Source organism: Carettochelys insculpta, chromosome 6 (genome assembly GCF_033958435.1).
Source record: "Carettochelys insculpta isolate YL-2023 chromosome 6, ASM3395843v1, whole genome shotgun sequence".
In the NCBI taxonomy this organism is placed as follows: domain Eukaryota; kingdom Metazoa; phylum Chordata; order Testudines; family Carettochelyidae; genus Carettochelys; species Carettochelys insculpta.
Window position 1 is genome coordinate 71,356,645 of NC_134142.1, and position 20,534 is coordinate 71,377,178.

The window sequence follows — 20,534 nt, forward strand, 5'->3', positions numbered from 1 at the left end:
TCCTCTGAAAAGGTCACAGATCTTTCAAATATAGGCACCATGTTGTAAATTCTGCACATACAAAATGTGTTCATGTCACTCAAACTACACAATATGGCAGTGTTGTAAGTCTGAATATTATAGTCAATTAATGGCAAAGAGGAGAGCTTAAAGCTCATGTGACTAATGAAAGAGACAAAAAGTATAAAACAGTTTTCCTGGGAGGATGTGTGAATGCGTATGTGTGAGAGTGCATATAACAAAAAAAAATGTTTCAACAAGAAGTTCAAATAATGGCCTGTTCATTTGCTCCAAGCTTCTTATTCAGTCTGAATGCTAAAGGCTTTCATTTTAACTATACGTTAAAATGTGAATTCAAATCCCATATAAGCCTTCTGTATGTTGGTGGCTGAAACCAATCAGAATTGAGAGTAACAACCCTCCTTCTTTTGTTTTATTTGTCAGCTTCTGGGTATGTAGGGTACTTGACTATCTCGATTTTCTCCTTTACTTTGTAGGACGGATACAGGCCTGTTCTCCCTAATTTCCTATTGATGCCTTTAGAATAACCATCCCAGTGGTTTCCAGCCACACCAATAATATCTTCAGGTTCCATGGGGATTTCTTCAGCAGTTCGTGGGTGGTGAGCATAAATGGCAATCTGGTTATGTGCATTTTGTCCTCCAAAGTAGTAGATGTCATCCAAAGAGTGAAAATACGCTGAAGCATCTGGATGCAAAGTCTGCATGATTTCATAGGCAACTCGACAAACCTTGGGAAGGAAAACAGAAAAGAAGCCGTGAGTACAATATATCTTCCACTCAACACAACAGTCAACAACCTGCACCTCAGAGCTACGTTGCACACAAAAGGAGTTCAAAACACTGGAATTTTAAGCTTAAACTCCAAAATTCTTTAAAAGGAATATTTGAAAAATACTGCCCACGTGGTTACAAATATCATGCAGCACTGCTATTAGAATTCTTAATGTACTTGTGAAAAAAAGAAAACGAAAACTACACTTTTTCAATAAAGGAGGTGGAAAAAAAAATCAAGGATTTATAAATCAATTTAGGTTTGGTCTTTTTTTCTTTTAACCATAATTTGAGATAAAATAAAATGTAACATCACTCCACAAAGAAAATCGTGATAGCCATCTTCCACACTCTGCCCATCAGAGCTTTTACTCAAACAAAACATTTATCAAGAACTTAATTTATGCGTTGTCAATACCCTGAACCACTCTCAGTTAGGATTCAAGTCAGGTTATAGAATAGAGTCAGCAATGGTGGTGCTGATTAATGACATCCATATTGCCCATAGAAGATGTCTAAGCTTACACTCCTGGGACCATCTGTGGCTTCTGAAGTCACTCAACACTGCTGTTTCATCTCAGCAACATAGCAAGGAACAATGAAAAAACACTCAAACACTTCTAATCTTATCTGCAATGGTTAATGCCTCCACCACCTTCTTTCACTTTGGGCACCTCACAAAGTTCCCTCTTCTCTCTGACCCTTTTTAAATTCCGCACAAAACCACTGGAGAGGATTGTAAGATATGATGTTCTCCATGCTAGTAGCACACAAATGAAACACCCAGTTCTGTCGCTTTTACCGCACATAAAATTATCACCATCTCCCAGCTATCTCAACACACAGCCAAGATCAGAGGCTAAACAAAAGAATTCTTCAAGGTCCGTTGCATATGGCTGTCACACATGATGTAGAAGCACTGCTTGCACAAGAGTTTACAAGTTATTAATTATAAGCTAGTTTGTTCTGTGATAAAAAGAGATCAGTTGCTGTCAGTGAGGATAGTCATTTACAATGTCAATTTCAGGCTCAGAGGAATCTCACATCCTCTCAAAGTGCTAGCTGTAGAGCTTTTAAAGAGCAGCACTGCCGTCTCTATGCGGGGCGCGGGGGGAGGGAGGGGGGGAATATGCGACTATGTGCAGCACCTGTTTGCAGACTCTGCCCCTGTAACTCCCATTGGCGACTGTTCCTGGCCAATGGAAGCTGCAAAATCCTCACTTGGGATGGGGACAGCAAGTGGAGGCTCCTTGCCTCCTCATTAAGGGGCCATAGGGAGGTATGCACCAGCCACTTCTGGGAATGGCATAGTGCCAGAGCCGGCAGGGCATCTGCTTTAGCCCTGCTGCACCACCAGATTTTTGAAAGCTGATCTTAGAGTTTGGCTTCAGGAGTCTCTGGGAGATTGAATCTGATTCTAGGAGACTCCCATCAAAATCAGGGTGGTTGACAATGCTACCCACTACAGTTACAAGCATTCTCTGACCCTTTCAGTAATGAGGAGTTAACACTAAGAGCTGTCAGGAACTCTGGCTGTCCACAGAGTCAAGGTCTACTCTGGTAGTTCTTCAGCCAGGATGAGGTATCCTTCCTTAGCACCACAGACTCTCAGCTGTGACAGAAATGGCAATTTCCTGTAATATATTAGAAAAACTTATTAAAATATCAGCATCATAGGAGTTCATTGTATTAAAATGCAAATATGTATGTATTAATGTGGGATTTTATGTAAGCTCTGTAAGAAAGAAACATGGCTAATGTAAAACCTGGGAAGTGTTCTGAGCTTCCAAGAAAACTCAAACAATTTGCTAGACACACAATATTGTGATTTCCGGAGAAAAGCTGATCATCTGTTATATGAGGACAAGTTGAGAAGCACAAAGAGCATAAAATAATGACTTTCAGATTCATGAAGATGCTTGTTCTGAGATAACACCTGGTATGAACTTGTGATCATAGAAAAATTCATCACCTGCCAGAATCCTTGTTAGAATCAAGGGGTTATGTATAACAAGCTTATTAGCATAAGTTTTGTTGTTTTAACGCTTTCTCTGCAATGTTTTTACCTTAAGAATAAATGGGCTTGCTTATAAAGAATTGTGTTGTAACTTAACTATGGGTAATTATGCTGTTTCTCTCTTATTAGGGGAAGGCAAGCCAGGCTGTTGAGACAGTTGGTCTTGCTGGGGAAACCTGAGTTCAGGTATGGACCTCTGAAGTCTGGAAATACCCCATTCATGCACGTCTTCACCTTGCTCCAGGCACGGTGCTGCACTAGATGACCTCCTAAAGTCCCTTCCAGCCCTAGAATTCTGTGACTCTATGAAAGGTGATGTCTGTGGAGCTAGACACTTAAGAATGGGTGCACTTGTTGGATATATGCTCAAGGGAAGTTCAGGTACAGTTTCTCTGAACTTGATGGTGGGTACTGAAAGAACACTGCCAGATCCACATCCTGGAAAAGCTCCATCTTTGAAGAGATCCTACACAGACTCTTAAGTCTGGGCATCCTTGGTACAGCAATAGCATCACATGCATTCCAGGGTGTGGTCAGGGCTCTGGCACTGGAATGTTCACAGTCTTATCCCTATTACTAGCTCTGAGGGTATGCAAATCCTCATTTACCTCTGCACTGCCAAAGTGACTTTTTTCAAATAACAATGGCTTGTCAGCTTCCTGTCAATTGATGCAGGAGTCGTCTTTAATTGCTACCTTTAGAAATGTCATCAAAGTAATTCTAGAGTTACGGTCTCCCTTGATGGAGTGCTTTTTTTTTTTTTTTTTTAAACCAACCACATCAATGACTTTATGAGATGCTGCCCTCAAGCATTCATCCACGACCAGTTACCAGATTTTCATCCATTTTCACTAGTTTTCTCTGAAACTAGGGGCTATTACAGATAAAATTACTGCCCCATCTTAAGATCGAAGCTTTACTCCCTGTCGTCAGCCAACATGGATACCATTGCTTTATCCAAATAGATTTCGGACATGGCCTTCTTTGCCCCCTGGGCCTCAACATACAAGCCATTATTTGACTTCCATTCAAGTACATCCTCAGGTTAACAATACAATTTCTGTTCTTCCTCTGGTGCTTCAAAAGAATAGCTATTTTCAGCATCTACCTGAGGAACGGGATGGAGAAACATCCTGCTATCACCCTTTCTCCACCTGCAGATTTCTCTGCACCAAGTGAAAATGCTGCACCTTCATTGGGAGACAAGTTTACAATATTTCAGGAGCTTGAAACAAAAATGTCAGAGGCTCTAGAACTTCCCTTGGAGTTAGTTCCAAGAACATGCAAGTTACTTGATATTTTATACCTGTCCACAGACTAGAAAAGCCCTTCCACTCAATGAAGGAATTCTTGACTCCCACTACGTTGTTGTGGGCTACTCCAGCATCTACTTCAGCAACTTCAGAAAGAGCTGAGTGAAAGTATCAAGCCAACCCCTAAGAGATTTTAATATTTCTATTCACATCACTGCCACCACCACTGTTATTACTGCAGTGAATCAACAATCCAGGCAAGTGTTCACATCTGCCCCTTGAGATAAAAATAAAAAGTAGATCTCTTTGGATGTCAAGTACATCCCTGGACTAGTCTTCAAGTTAGAGTCAGACTACTTAGCTATGCTGACAAAACATAATTATGTCCAGTGGGACAAAGCAGAGGTTTTTTGCTTTGTTTTGTTTTTTTTCCCCACTAACAAGGTACCTCCTGAAATAGGAATTTAAATTAATTTGATCAGAATATCACTCATCCTCAGAAGCTCTTTTCAAACTGTCCTATACTCTGAGCATCTAAGAGCTACTGCTATTTCCAAGAGAAAAGATTCCTGGTTTACTTGCCTCAGAACTACCTAAGAAAGTACAGAATGTGTTATCAGGTTTACCATTTGATGGACAGGAGCTATTTAATCAAAAAAGGATTACACATTGCACTCTTTAAGAACATCTCAGATCATTCTTAGATCTTTGTGAATACATACTTTCAACTTTAAAAAAAAAACAGTACGAACCTCAGTATACTTACAACCAGACCTCCTCTTCATCCACAACATTGCACAATCAAATCAGTTTAGGAAAGGACAATGTTCCCAAAATGGAAAGTGCTGTCTTTACTGGGTTCTCAACTATCCCACTCACAAAAACCACCAATTTTCTGCATTGGTTCAGAATCCTTGACCAATCTATATGGACCTGTAACCCTCTCCTGTCCCTCATCCCATTTTGGTTCCTGCCTCATTTTTTTTCAGTGATGAACAAAATAACATCAGACCACAGGGTCTAGCAGATCTCTCATCTCCACCGTGAGATTTTATCTGTGGCAACTGCTAGTTTACATCTGCAAGGTATTTATGTGCATCTGAACACCAATGATTAGACGAGCCAAGGGAACACAGTCCTGCTGACCTCCCATCCAGTGAGATTGATTCTATGTCAATTCTCAGACCTAGGACTGAAAATGAACCTAAAAAGAATCTCAACTAACTCTGTAGCAACCCTAGATTCCTAGATTCCAGGTGATCCCAACTTCAACTCTTCTAGGTGCCATGTGACACCTTTTGCCAGATTGAGATTGAGGCCTTCTTAATTCTTGGTTCAGACCACTTTATCATCCAAGCACTTACAGCAAGAACTGGCAAGTCACGATCCTTTGGTCAAATCTCTGTTGATGGTTAAAGGCAGACAACATTTGTAGATGTAACTTCCACTGGAAATTAGTCACCAGGTGGATCCACAGGATGCTGTTGAGTACATCTGAGTCAGTCCCAACTGCATGGTCTAGGGAACTCTGGTGACTGATCAGCTCATATAGATGTGTTGTAGCTCAGAATGATATGCTTTACCCAAAAAACCATTCCTATCACTGTTAACAAATCAAGCTATGCAGATTTTGACATCTCAACAAGCAAGGAGGTGCAATTTTTTCCATTTCTACTGGATTTAATCATTTCAGGCTCAGGATACAGACTCCATTTGAACCCAGTGTCTTCATCTCACAGCCAGGAGACTGATTGATATTAGTGGATAAAGAATATTCCAATGAAGTCCAGAATACAAATGTTTATTTCCAATAGATGCAATCAAAAATCTGATATATTCCATTAATCCTGGACTGTCTTCTGTTGCTAAAATAGTCAAGACACTACCTGAACTCAAAGTTCACCTGGCAGCTTTTTCTCATCTTTTGAAAGGTTCTTTGCTATTGTGCTCATACAGCTGATAAGATATCAAAAGATTTCTTGTGGGCTTATTGCATATGTATCTACCAATAATATATGAACCATTTTCTTGGGACAAACTTAGTCTCTTCTTCATTTACGCAACTCGCTGTTGAGCTTCTGACATCTTGCTCCCTCTATTATTTAACAAGCAAAGTGCCATTTCTGGTGGCAATCCTTCCTGTGCATACAGTAAGTTAGTGAAATCTAGGAGCTCATTTCTAAACCAACATATACAGTAGTCCATGCAGACAGCAGTTCTGTACAGTCTCACCCTAGATTTAGGCTACAAATTGTCTTGCTCTTCCATATTAATCAAATATACTTCTGCCTGTGTTTATTTCAAGGCTTTGCTCTTCCCTATATGAGGCAAAGTTACATACCCTAGATACCAGAAGAGCCCAGTTATACTGTTTTAGTAGAAATAGATAATTCAGAAAAATCTCTTAGACTTCTTATAGCATATGGCAATGCATAAAAAGTAGACCAATCTCCTCTAAAATATTACCAAGTGGATCATGCATCAAGATTTCTTACATCATCAATATATTACAACTATCAAGAACGTTGATTGCTCACTCTATCAGAGGCCAAGCTATCTTAGCAGCCTGCTTCAGCAGGGCTGCAGTCATTGAAATTTGGAGAACAGTAACATGGTCCTCCATTCCTGTATTTATCAATCATTACTCTAAAGTATCAGCATGTAGAATAGATGCTTGATTTGTACGAGTATCTCTGCAGTCTATCCTTAGATGGTCTTCTTGATCCCACCAGCTAATTCACTCGACTGCTAGTTAATTGTCACAGTTGGGAGCCACGCATAGAGGAACGCAGAGCAGAAGAAAGAGATACTTGATAAATCTGGTGTTCTGCAAGACTTTCTTTTTGATCCCATGACCCACCGTTCATCCCCTCCGTCTCTTGAGACTGTGGGTAGTGAAGAAACTGAAGGTGAAAGGTCACACTCAGGGCCTGATTTGATTTCCCATTAGACACATGGCTGGGGTTGCCTTACCTTTTTGAAACTGTGTGCAATACAAAGGACAGCTATAGGTAGGGAAGGTGCTGAAGATGCTGTGCTGGGGAATACACATATCCAGCCCTGGTCACAATGCCTTTTGATGTCTGTGAGGTGAGGTGCAAAGCCATGACGACAGCATTCCCAACCCCTAGTGGACATTAGCAATCCAACTTCTATGCAAAATTACTACCATACGATAAGTAGGATCTCACATATACAGAACATATTGAAGAATACCAGTTGTTATGAGGTAAGTAACCTTTCATTTTTGCCAACCCCAAACATTCAAAAATAACAACACTCCAAGGTTCTTGTTTTTGAGATTTTAGTATTCATGTTTGCAAGTCTCTCTCTGCCAATCACAAGGTTTAGAAATTTACTTTTTTAAAATGAAAGCAGAGATTCTCACCCACCCATAATCACATAATTCCAGGACACAGGACTTTAAAAACATACCAAATATCACAAAACTAGTGATAAAAACATGACTACAGATGGCTGAGACTGAACCCAAGGAAGAGAGAGGTGATTCTAATGTGAAGAAAGACATTTTGAAAATTCATTTATCACTATCAAACTAAACTATATTGAGGAAGTCTGCTTTAGAACTGTAAAGTTAGTCCGTGGCCCAAAAAACCTTCGGACTTCTCTCAGTTGCTGAAGATTCAAATGTCTGTAGCTGTTAAGAAAAGCTTTTTCCCACTTGTGTTGTTTTGTATTGTCACTAGCAGGATCTTGTCCATTCCTTTGGTGCCTTCCCTTTTTTCCATGCTATACTACATAGTTGTCGTTCTTCCTGAATCATGCTTTCTCCACCATATTTGATCATCTCTCCCATGATCTTATAATTTCCAGGGCTCTTGTTGTTCTTTAGTCATTTCACTGCTCTTTCTACTTCCTCCTTCTAAATATAGGTCTTGCTCTCGATGCTCAGTGGAGATCTCTGTCAGCTCTTCGATCAGTTTCTCTGAGACACTCGGGTCCAACTGTGCTTTGTATAGATTGGTGCAATATCTTGTCCATTGCTGCACAATCTTCTCCTTGCTTATGAGCACCTCTTCGTTCTCATCTTTGATCACCATCTGCTTTGGTTGTCACATCCTATTAATATTCCTAATCATCTTATACACCTCCCTGGTCTTACATTCACCATAATACCTCTCTATATCTTCACACTGCTCCTCTAACCTTTTTGCCTTACCCTTTCTGGCTGCTTTCTATACCTTATTGCATTTCACCTTATGCTACTGTTCCGCCCTCCTGGAAACATCCCTTCTGATCTTGAATGCTCTCTTCTCTTGGACCAACTTCAGCGTGTCCTGTGTAATCCACTTCTTATTGATCTTCTCTTCTTCTGGAACAGCCTGCTCAATAGCCTCTTCTATCTCTGAGGCTTTTCTTGAACCAAAAACAGCCACATAGATGGGGTTCCTTCAAAAACAAACCCTGTATTCAAAAGAATCCTTCTTCTGGAAACCAAATACATAGAAGGGTTCTTTTGAAAATGGGGTTTGTTTTCAAAGGAATCTCATCTTCGCAGCTGGAAAAGCCTGTTCCGGCAGCATGATCATGTGAGAATATGCAAATGACACGTGATATATGTAAATTCACAATTCATTTGCATTTTCAATCTCGCTCATTTGCATTTCGCTTCTGAAAATGGAATGCAGTGTAGTCACAGGCCCTCAGTCTTCTCTTTTCCAGACAACAAACTAGTTCGTTCAATCTTCCCCCATATTCATTTTTCTAGACCTTTAATATTTTAATTGCTCTTCTCAAGACATTTTTCCCCCCATTTGTCCCCATTTTTCCTGAAATGTGGTGCTCAGAACTGGACATAATACTCCAGTTGAGGGCTAATCAGTGCAGAATAGAGTGGAAGAATCGCTTCTCATATCCTGCTTAGAAGACTCCTGCTCATACATAACAAGAACAATGTTTGCTCTTTTGGCAAAAGTATAACACTGTGGACTCATATTTCACTTTTGTCACATTATAACCTCTACAGCCCTTCCTAGCTAGTCATTTCCCATTTTGTGAGAGTGCAAATGGCGGTTTCTTGCGAAGTGAAGTACTCTGTATTTGTTCTGTTTGAATTTCATCCTATTTACCTGAGACCATTTATAAAACTGCCATGGAACAAATATTGAAATAGTTGTAATATCTTAGTAAAGGAGAGGAAGCTGTGCTAGTCTATACACTATCAAAACAAAAAGCAGTCAAGTAGCACTTTAAAGACTAGCAAAATAGTTTATTAGTTGAGCTTTCGTGGGACAGACCCACTTCTTCAGACCATAGCCAGACCAGAACAGACTCAATATTTAAGAAACAGAGAACCAAAAACAGTAAGCAAGAAGGACAAATCAGAAAAAGATAATCAAGGTGAGCAAATCAGAGCGTGGAGGGGTGGGGGGAAGGTCAAGAGTTAGACTGAGCCAAGTATGCAGACGAGCCCCTATAGTGACTCAGAAAGTTCCCATCACGATTTAAACCATGTGTTAATGTGCCAAATTTGAATATAAAAGCCAGCTTGGCTGCTTCCCTTTCGAGAACGGTGCGATAATTCTTCTTCAGTAACACACATACCTTTAGGTCATTGACAGAATGCCCCATTCCATTAAAATGTTGACTGTGTGTGTTACTGAAGAATTATCGCACCGTTCTGGAAAGGGAAGCAGCCAAGCTGGCTTTTATATTCAAATTTGGCACATTAACACATGATTTAAATCGTGATGGGAACTTTGAGTCACTATAGGGGCTCGTCTGCATACTTGGCTCAATCTAACTCTTGACCTTCCCCCCACCTCTCCACGCTCTGATTTGCTCACCTTGATTATCTTTTTCCGATTTGTCCTTCTTGCTTACTGTTTTTGGTTCTCTGTTTCTTAAATATTGAGTCTGTTCTGGTCTGGCTACGGTCTGAAGAAGTGGGTCTGTCCCACGAAAGCTCACCTAATAAACTATTTTGCTAGTCTTTAAAGTGCTACTTGACTGCTTTTTGTTTTTATAATACCTTAGTAACAGAAGCAAATCCTTCCATCCCTAAGAAAATGTTAAATACATGACACAAACACACACACAAGTATGTAATGGGAAGCTTTGAGTTGTATCCCACAGCCTTTTTTTTCTTTCTATATTCTGGGAAATTCATCTAGCCAACTCTAGCAGTTAAATTGCATTTGCTAATTAATTTTGGAAAACAATCAATTTTATGGCTACAGTTTAAGTGAAATATTCTGAACCAGCATACTATTCACATATTACACAATGCTCACTGAGGGGAGCAGCAAGCTGAGAGCACCTGCCACTGAGATTTGCACTACCTATGGGTCTCTGCACAGTGTTTAAGACCTTTGACATAATCTATACTGTGTGAAGAGCCTGGGACCCATCTCACTGAGGATTGCCTCTCCCTCTGTAAGATACTGCCATGGATGTGGTCAGTTTAGACGCTCAAGTTGGATCACGCTTTTAAGAAAAGAAATTGTGCTGCTGACAAGACAGTCTTAGTTTGGGCTCTTTGATGTCCTCCTGCCTTGGTGTAAAATAGCCTAAATATGACGACTGACTATGTTAAAAACTTGTGTTCGACAGGGTTCTGTTTGAGGTATGAGCGTATGTTGTGGGGCACAAACTGAGGCCTATGCTACATGATAAAGTTGAATTTAAAGCTCTATGGACAATTTTATAAATTCTCCATCTACACCCCAGCACTCAATAAGGCAATTCTAAGCAGCCATAACAACAATTTGTGTATCGTTGACCTTCCAATGCAGTTACTCAAAAAATGAATTTGCAATGTCATGCTAAAACAGTACAGATTAAACAGGGTTAAAATCGATTTTTTTAGCCCTGGAAACTGTCCCACAATGCCCCTCAAGGTGTTCTTACAGGTCATTAACCCAGGTAAGCAGGAAGTAGGAAACGAGAAGCCTGGCATGTTTAACTCATATTTTATTATCAGTGTGGCGATATCATGTAGCTACTTTACAGAGCTCCAGAATGGAGCCATCAGGAGAGCCAGGGACTCATTTCATCTTGCTGGCTAGCCCCCGCCACAACACATCACACAGCAGCTAGGCTGTGAGGGTCAGGCTTGTACGAGAGGATGAGAAACTTCTTTTCTGCAGATCACATTTGTACAAGGGCAGCCCCCTTCCCTTACAGGAGCCATGAAGGTGGGGGTCTATCCTCCACCAAACCACACCATGTGGCTAGTCCCACCCACCCAGTAGAAATGCATGCCTGCTGTGCAGTCCGATCCATGCTTCCAGACAGCAGCCATGGCTGGAAATGGTGAAGACTCCAATGGCAGGAAAGATTTGGAGGCTGGCAGTCGCTGAGGGGAAGTCTGGTGCCTGCACCATGCTAACAGGAGCCTCGCGACCCCCTGGATGCCCATGGCTTGATAGGATTGGGAGGCTGGCCCTGGGCAATGCGGAATTGTGGGCTGGCTCCCCGACCTCTCGCTTCCCAAAATGTGTGGCTCGGGGTCTTGTTTGCTGAACAAATGCTCAGAGATAATTGTAACCTGAGCACGTTTGCCAATCCACTTGGCAGCTGTACACATTGGTGTTCTTTCCCCTGAGGACCAGTGAGGTTTCTATTAGCTTGGCACAGTCAGACCAGGCAAAGGCTCATAGATTACTGTAGCCTAAGCACCTTTGTCAATCCACTTGGCTGCTGTACAGACTGGTGTTCTTTCCCCAGGGGACCAGTGATTTTCAATGGGGTAAGGGAGACAAACCACTAGAAAGTGAGGCAGTCTGTCTTTCCCTTTCTTCTTCTTCTGAGTGATGCTAACCACTGGACGCCAATGCCCTTTGGGATTCAACACTTTTCCTAATTTGCTTCTGAAAATTGGCCGTTTGGCTTCAGAAGGAGGGGAATAAGGGCAATGTGCTCTGGGAAGATGAAAGTGGGTGCTGTCATTTAAATATGAATAAATATAATTGGAGATAAACATCTCCTAGCACTGGAAGGGACCTTGGAAGGTTGTCTAGTCCAGTACCCTGCCCTCTTGGCAGGACCAAGTATATCTATTTGCCCCAATCCCTAAATGGCCTCCTCAAGGATTGAATTCCCAACTGTGGGTTTAGCAGGCCAATGCTCAAACCACTGAGCTATCCCACCCCTGCCCTCCATGGCATATTTAGTTAAAAGTTCTTTGATGCAGACGACTCATACAATATCTCATTCTGAAAAATGGCCATTTGTTTTGAGGGCAATGCAGTGTGGAATGATGACATCACACTCCCACAACCACTTGTGGGGAATTTTTTTCCCCAATAATGCAGCAGTAAAATAGGCCCCAGAATGCAACTGCGTTCAGGGAACTGTGGGACAGGTTTCTATAATGCATTGCTGCAACAGTTGAACTTTGGAGATTAGTGGGGACACACAAAGTTGGCTTGTGGGCAGATGCAGACACAACTTTGACTTTATAAAATCCATTGTTACAAATTCAACTACGATTTGTTCAACTTTATTTCACAGTGTAGACATACCCTGAGCATGAGAGGCTTTTCTATAGTTATGTTACTGGCTGCAGGAAAATTGTTAATTCCATGTGATTATTTCTGTGAGAATTTATTTATCTTTATATTAGAATCAATGTTTCTGCGTGGTTATTGTATGTTTCATTATTGTTAGGGTGGAGAAGGAAACCAGCATATTCACCTACTGAAATCATTTCAGCACTGATTAGTATTATGTCTGTGGATGTAATGTAACACAGGCTGAACCTCTCTAGTCCAACACTACCTGGTCCAACAACCCCTGTGGTCTGGCATGATTTTAGTCAGTATCCAATTCTCAGGGGTGTAGCAAAGTTTCACTTGGTCCCATAAAAACAAAAAAGCAGTCATGAAGCATACAGATTAGCATGGCTCTCTCTCTGTCATGGTCCCATAAAGTTTGTTTACAGCCACCAATCCTGGCTCTCAGTGTTCTGTGCTCTTGTTATCGGTAATTTACCCCTAAATATGTTCCAAGAGGCCAGTAAGCAGTAGATGTGTTGGTAATGCTTCCAGACAACACTAACCTCCCGTGGTTTGGCAAATTCTCTAGTTCAGCACCAGCCAGGTTTCCAGGGCACTGTAATACAATCATGTTTGCCTATCCTGTCAATATCCACAACTGAATTCTACCCTGATCAGCAATAATATTTCAGAGTGTAAGTATCAGCAATACTCATACAGTTTATATTTTTCACCATATCCTCTATGATCACCCTGAACTGACATCTTTTGCATCAGATGGAACCAGTGAAAAAACACTGCTTACATTTGTGTTTTAAAATCCTCAGGAATGTATCATGATCCATGACATTATGTGTAATAAACCAGAAAATACCACAACAACTGTATCATTCACATTTTCACTGGACTCTGAACTGCTTCATATGCTACTCAAGAAAACAAGTCTTTTGCATGTAATTAATTGCACAACCAAATTTAGTGGATTACAGTAGGTACAATGTAAGTTTACTGCACAGTTTCTGGCCTTGTAACTGAAATGTAACTGACCCTGATGAGAAATTACATTTCTTCCATTCCCGTGAGTCCTAGGTCATAATGAACTAAAGCCAAAGGCTGAGTTGTTTAAAACCTCTCTTTATCACTGCACTGAAGTACAGAAACAGATTTGGTTTATACATTCACTGTATGCAAAATCACAGAATAAAATACAGGCCTAATTACCTTCTGCTTCTTTTAAATGTCCTGACTAAGCCAAATACATTAAACAACTACAATGGCTGACTTCAGCTGAGAAGGTGTAATCAACCAGTACTAAGAACTCAATGTGCAGAAAATATTTTATGGTATCTTTAATTCTTTCTTGAATTTGTCATTTCAAAATATTGAGAACATGATACTGTAGATGTACTGGCTAGCATTATTAAGTAAATGAAACCAAACCTCAAACAATTAAAAGAACTATTTGGTGTAATGTATATTTTGATGTTACACTGCTGTTTACCTGTGAGGAAAACGTACAGACTAGGAAGTCTGCCTGAGACAGAAAGTGGATATCCAGAATTACACCCCGCAGTGAGTTTTCAGTGTATCGATTATGAAGTCCAGCTGACCAAGATATGGAGTTATCACTGATAAATTCATAATCTGGGTATCTAGAAAAACAAACAATAATTAATATCGATATCTTAAAATTAACATTTTACAAACATTAAGCACCAACATAATCGGAAGAGCAAGTTGTTTAAAGTCACTATTCTCTTTTACAAGAATTTTACACCACTTCCTTTTTTAACCATGTTAGGATTTCAATTCCCATCCTCCCTTTGTCCCCTCAAGCTCCTCCCCCACTCAGATAACATCCTTCACCAAGAAGAGTTTTGACCCCACAAAATAGGGGAAAAACCAGAGATTTCACGTGGTTGACTGGGACTTTTGTTATTTCTATTGATTTTATGTGGAAGGCACTCAGATATTCCACTAATATGCAACAGGCTGAATCCCTAGACAGACAGAGGCTGTGGCCACATTAGTCCCTACTTCGGGAGGGGCTATGTTAACGTGGCACTCTGAGCTATGCTAATGAGGTGCTGCTATGAATATGCAGTGCCTCATTAGCATAATAGTAGCCGTGCGTGCTTCGAAACTGACAGTTTTGAAATGCACCCGCCCATGTAGCCTGGTAGCCTTTTGAAATGACCCCGATTTCGAAAGCACCCTATTCACATGTGGTTTTGGGAATAAGGGGCTTTTGAAATCAGGGATTCAAGGCCGCCTCCAGCTACATGGGCAGCTGCATTTTGAAACTGGCACTTTTGAAGCGCATGCGTGTGGCTGCCGTTATGCTAATGAGGTGCCGCATGTTCATTGAAGTGCCACATTAGCATATCTCAAAGTGCCATGTTACCATAGCCCCTCCTTCAGCCAGATAGCCAGCCAGCCAGCAAGCCACTGTATCTTGATTTCAGTATATTTTATGCATATTTACCACCATATTCTCTCGGAGGCTTTTAATTAGATTATTCCATGTGGAAATCAATTACTAGTGATAGGGTCTGTCAAACAAACAAATGAGCACACACTGAAACAAATCAGTTGCACTTTATAATAGAGTGATTTAAATTACACTGGTCTTCGGCGGCAGGTACAATGCAGTTATGAAGCATACTCCATATATTTAACTTGACAATTACTGGATTTTTTTTAACTAGATGCATTTATCAAAATGTGTAACTTTATAGTAATTACAGAATAATGTATTAAATATGATACAAGTGAAGTAGTAAGGAATGAACTCCTATAGTTAACACTCTAGCTATATGAATTAATAGTACCTGAGGTATAAAAAGAAGTAATAAATTAGAGGAGCCCCTAACACGAGAATTGAAGCAGCAACTCATTTAAAATGAGAGTGCTGTCACTGGCTCTCTCAGTACCTCCCTTTTCCTATGCTGAGCATAGCTCACAGTAAAAGAGTTTAGATTCAAGAGCTCTGAAAATAACTGAAGTTAGAATCTTCAAACACACTGGGCTTGTCTACACTAGCTCCCTACTTTGAAAGGAGCTTGGTAAGTAGGATGTTGGGAGTTTATTAATGAAGTGCTGTGGTGTATTTGCAGCACTTCATTACGCAAATTCCTCCCCGCGGCAACTTTGAAGTGCCGGCTCACGTCTAGCCATGGCTCACCCTCCGGTACTTTGAAGTACCACATGCACTTTGAAGTACTTGTGGGAGAGCCACAGCGAGACACGAGCCGGCACTTCGAAATTTAACACTTCAAAGTTGCCACAGGGGGGAATTTGCTTAATGAAGTGCTGTGTATGCACCGCAGCACTTCACTCTGCACTGGACAGAGAAAGATGGAAGGAAATAGTGAGAGAGGCATCAGACGCCAACGGGCGCTGAGCCCACTGTTATTGATGATGATGACGATGACAACGACGACTTCATTAATAAACTCCCAAACACCCTACTTACCATGCTGCCTTTGAAGTAGGGAGCTAGTTTAGACAAGCCCGCTTTGTTTTGTATATTAGGGGATATTTAAATATCAAGCCCTATTTGGTGGGAATATGCATAATTTAAACTCTCACACTTCAACAACTGCTGGAAACAATTTCTTCAAAGGTACGACAAGTCATACACACAGAGGCTTTTCTCTCTGAAATTAACTAGCTATGGCAACTGAGACAGGGAAAATTCTTTGTCTAACAGCAATAGCTGGAACTGCACAAAAGAAGAGTTTTATTTGCTCTTAAATACTCTTTTTGAAGCATTGTGCTTTAGAGGAGATGTAATTAGAATTTTTTGTCTTGAAGGGAACATTTGTTTCAACTTAAAACTGATTATATTAATGAAAAATACTCCAGAGGTAATGACTCAGTTTTAAAGGCAGGGAATCTTGATTATACACAGAACAAGGATTAGATAAGAAAAGGAAGAAACTCTCAGTTTTGAGAAGATGCTGCTTCTAGGGCCTATACCTGTGTGAAAAGGAGAGGGGCCTGTAGCTAGTAGCATTTTCTTTCTTGTCTTCCACATTGTGGTCAACAGCTTCTGCCAATGTTGCACTACTGCTCAAAATACAGTAGATAATACAATTAGGCTGCATCTACACTACAGCTCCCTTTCAAAAGGATGGCTTTTGAAATGGAACATGAAAAGCTGTCCTTTTGAAAGGGAGAGTCCACACAGGCAAATGGGGACCCAAGGTTCCATCTGCCCATTCAAAAGGCCCCGAGTGCACTTTCGAAAGAGAGCATCCACACGACTCAGGGCGCTCTTTAGAAAGTAGAGGGTCAGGAAGCACCGCGGGCAGGGTCGCATGGCAGACGAGCGCTTCCAGGGCCGCCGCCTGCCATCCCTTTAAAGGGCTCCCCAACCCAAGCCTTGGCCTGCACACGCTGAGGGCCAGTTACTTGTTCCCAGGCACGCAGACTGATGGAGAGCAGAGGAGGTATCCCGGGACCCCACGGAACCTAAGCAGCCCACCCTCCTCGTCGAGACTGTGGCTGGTGCACTGGCTGTGGTCCTCGTCGCCGTGCACCAGCGGATCTGTGTGGCCACACTACTAGCCACCCTCCCGGAAGCCATCCTCAGGGTGCAACATCCCTCCCCAGTCCCCTGGGTCACCTGCTACATGTGAGGCTTCCCCACAACCAGCAACTGGTGGAACCGGCTGGTGCTGGAAGATTGGAGCGACGACCGGTGGCTACAGAACTTCAGGATGACCAAGGGGATATTCCTGGAGCTGTGCCACTGGCTTGCCCAGCCCTCCAGCACTGCGATACCTGCATAAGACCAGTGCTTCCGCTCCAGAAAAGGGTGGCCATCACCCTCTGGAAGCTGGCCACCCCGAACAGTCACCGATCGGTTGGCCACCAGTTTGGGGTGGGCAGGGCCACTGTCAGGGCTGTCCTCAATGAGGTAAGACATGCTTGGGTTATGCCCCCACCACATACAGGGGCCGGGGGGAGGGGGCACCCCAGCATGGGGTACTGTCAGAGACTGGGGAGACCCCCACCGGGGGCAAGAGAGGGGTGGGGACAGGGGGTGGGGATGAGAGCCCCAGGGAGGCCTGCCCCACAGGGGACAGAGGTGAGGATGGGGACGGGTGGGCACACTGCACTCTGCCCCACAGTCACAAGCGCATCCCCCTCCCACACCCTGAAGGTTGTTCAGACCATGAACAGGGTTCTCCTGTGGCAGCTGATCCGCCTTAGCTGGTGCCAGAGATTTTATCTTTGCCAGCGGTGCCAATTTTGGCTTTTTGTGCAATGAATGCTTAGAGCCAGCCTTAGCATGGGCTGTTGCTCCTCGGGTCTCCTTGGTGCTGGAGGTGCCCAGAAAGAGAAGTTACTCGCTTTGTGCCGTAACAATGGTTCTTCAAGATGTGCATCCCCATGGGTGCTCCACAGTGGGTACTGGATTGCCCAGCACCACGGGATGGAGACTTTTTATAGCAGCATCTAGTGAGGGGCTACACATGCGCAAATTGCAGCATGCACTGGTCATGTCACTGGGATAGCGTGCTCAGCCCCTTCTCTCCTCGGTTAATTCATTGACGCCCTAACTATACCTATTGCACCAAGTAGAAGGGAAGTGGGTTGGTCATTGAGCACCCATAGGGATACATACCTCAAAGAACTATCATTACTGCATGAAACAAGTAACTTCTCTTTCTTCTTCGAGTGTTGCCCTTGTGGGTGCTCCATGGTAGGTGACTGTAAAGCAGTACCCCTTAATTTGATGGTGGGTTATGAGTCGGTGCAACTACTGAAGACAGTACCGCTCTAGCTATTGCCATATCTTTGTCTGCATATGACTGTATTGCATAATGTCTCATGAACATGTGGTTAGACAACCATATGGCTGTACAACCCATGTCCTTTAGTGGCACTTCCTTTAGTAAGGCTGTTGATGTTGCTACTGATCTCGAAGAGTGAGCACTTGGAGTTAACATGAGGTTGATTTCAGATAGAATAACATTTTGCTATGAGTCTAGATATATGCTGAGATGAAAAAGGCAATCCCTTTGATCTTTTGGCAATAGATAAGAACAGCCTTTGAGATTTTCTAAACGACCGTGTCATGTCTATACGGAAGGATATGGCCCTTTGGACATCTAGTTTATTCAGTTTGGCTTACATATAAGAAGTATGAGGCTTAGGATAAAAGGTAGGAAGGGTTATAGGTTCAGTAGAAAGGAGGGAAGGTGGCTGTAGTACCACTTTGTGTTTGTGGAAAATTGTGTATGGTGGAGGGTCATTCAAAGCAACAATTTATCCTCTTTGAGCTTGTTATAGCCAATAGAAACATGGTTTTAATTGTTAACATAGCTAATGAACATGTGACCACTGACTCAAATAGTGGTCCCAGTAATTTATGAAGGACAAGTTCCAAGTCCCAAAATGGAGATATAGGTTTACATAGAAGCATGATATTTTGTAGGCCTTTCCAGAACCTCATTACAACTGGATGGGTGAATACCGAGAAACTTTCTAAAGGTGGGTGAAAGACAAATGGATTTGAAGTGAGAGCTGGGTATCTAAAGTAAAGGATGTAGTCCAGACCATGTGCAACGGGGCATTAGTGGATTGCATACCCCTTTTGGAACAGCAGCTCAAGAGACAATTCTACTTAGAAGGGTAAGTTTTGCATGTTGCTGCTCATCTACTTTTCAACAGCACATCTCTCACTTGTTGGGACTAGTGGCGTGTGTCCTCTGGGAACTAAACAGGAACCGTGGCATCAGATATAGGGTATCCAGTCTGAGGTGAAGCATGGAACCCTCTTGTTCTGAGAGAGTGGGTCTGTATGTCTGCGAAGCAGATGAGGAAGACAAAGAGATCGGTGAGAGTGTAAGGGAAACCAGATCTATCTGGGCCATACTGTAGCTATGAGAATGATTCATGCTCCAACAGTCTGGATTTTCTTGAGGACTCCAGTGATGAGAGTAATGGGCGGAAAGGCACACAGGAGCAGCTAGGCATCCCACCCCAGACATCCATGGCCTTTGCCCGCTCTCAAACAATACCAGATGCATTTTGGAGTTGCAAACAGATCTGTGGCTGTGGGATCCCAAGTCTGAAAGAGGTATTGGGTCACTTTATAATGAAACTCCCATTTGTGACACAGGGAGAAATGACTACGGAGGGAGTCTACAAGTGTATTGTTCATGCCTGCCAAGAATAATGCCATGACAACGATGCTGCATGCAATATACCAGCTCCGTTATTTTATGGCTTCTGCATAAAGCGATTGTGACCGGGCCCTCCCTGACAATTGATATAAAACATCATTGTGTATTGTCCATAAGGATATGAATAGTATTGTGTTGTATAGTGGTGAGAAAATGTGTGCAGGCATTGAAGCCAGCCCGTAATTAGAGAAGATTGGTATGTAGTCTCTGTTCATCCTTGGTCCATTGACTTTGGACGTGACACTGTTGGCTACGTACTCCCCAGCTGAGGAGCGATGCATCTCTTGTAATTTATTGGGCTGGATGAGTGTGATGAAATGGAACCCCTACTAGAATGTTATATTCTTGGGTCTACCAGCATTGAGATGCGATACCCTTGGCGGTATTGTCACTTGTCTGCATCTATGACATCTGGAGGCAATATATACTGATGCCAGCCAATGTTGGAGGCAGCAGAAATGCTGAGCACTGGGGACCACGTAAATGGTGGCAACCATATGGCTGAGGAGTTGAAGACTGGAAAGAACAGGGACTGTATAACTGAGAACATGCTGCAACACAAGGCTCCTTACAGTCTTATAACATTGTGTTGGTAGGGTAGCATGAGCGGCTGTGGAGTCAAGATGAGCTCTTATGAAATCAATGATCATGGTAGGTTCCAGAGTTGATTTAGCTGTGTTCAAGAGGAAGCCTAGTGATTGTAGAAGATTCTCACAGACTGTACCATAGTTCTTGTGGTGTCTTGAGAAGGAACCCAAAAATGACACTCACTGAGATATGGGAATATAGTAATACCCTGCCAACTGAGATGT

The 20,534-nt window shown here is 42.3% G+C and overlaps 1 protein-coding gene across 4 annotated transcripts in view; it reads right to left on the reverse strand.

The window, feature by feature from the left end:
- Positions 1-228: 228 nt before the first annotated feature.
- FUT8 (fucosyltransferase 8) overlaps positions 229-20,534 on the reverse strand; it is a 228,983-nt gene continuing 208,677 nt past the window's right edge. For 3 of the 4 annotated variants that reach the window (XM_074997231.1, XM_074997230.1, XM_074997233.1), the window contains 2 exons: positions 14,025-14,175; positions 229-751 (listed from right to left, as the gene is read on the reverse strand). In XM_074997231.1, coding sequence (XP_074853332.1) covers positions 434-751; positions 14,025-14,175 — 469 coding nt within the window. In that variant the 3' untranslated portion in view covers positions 229-433. The remainder of the gene's footprint in view (positions 752-14,024; positions 14,176-20,534) is intronic. The other variant, XM_074997232.1, reaches the window with a different exon arrangement.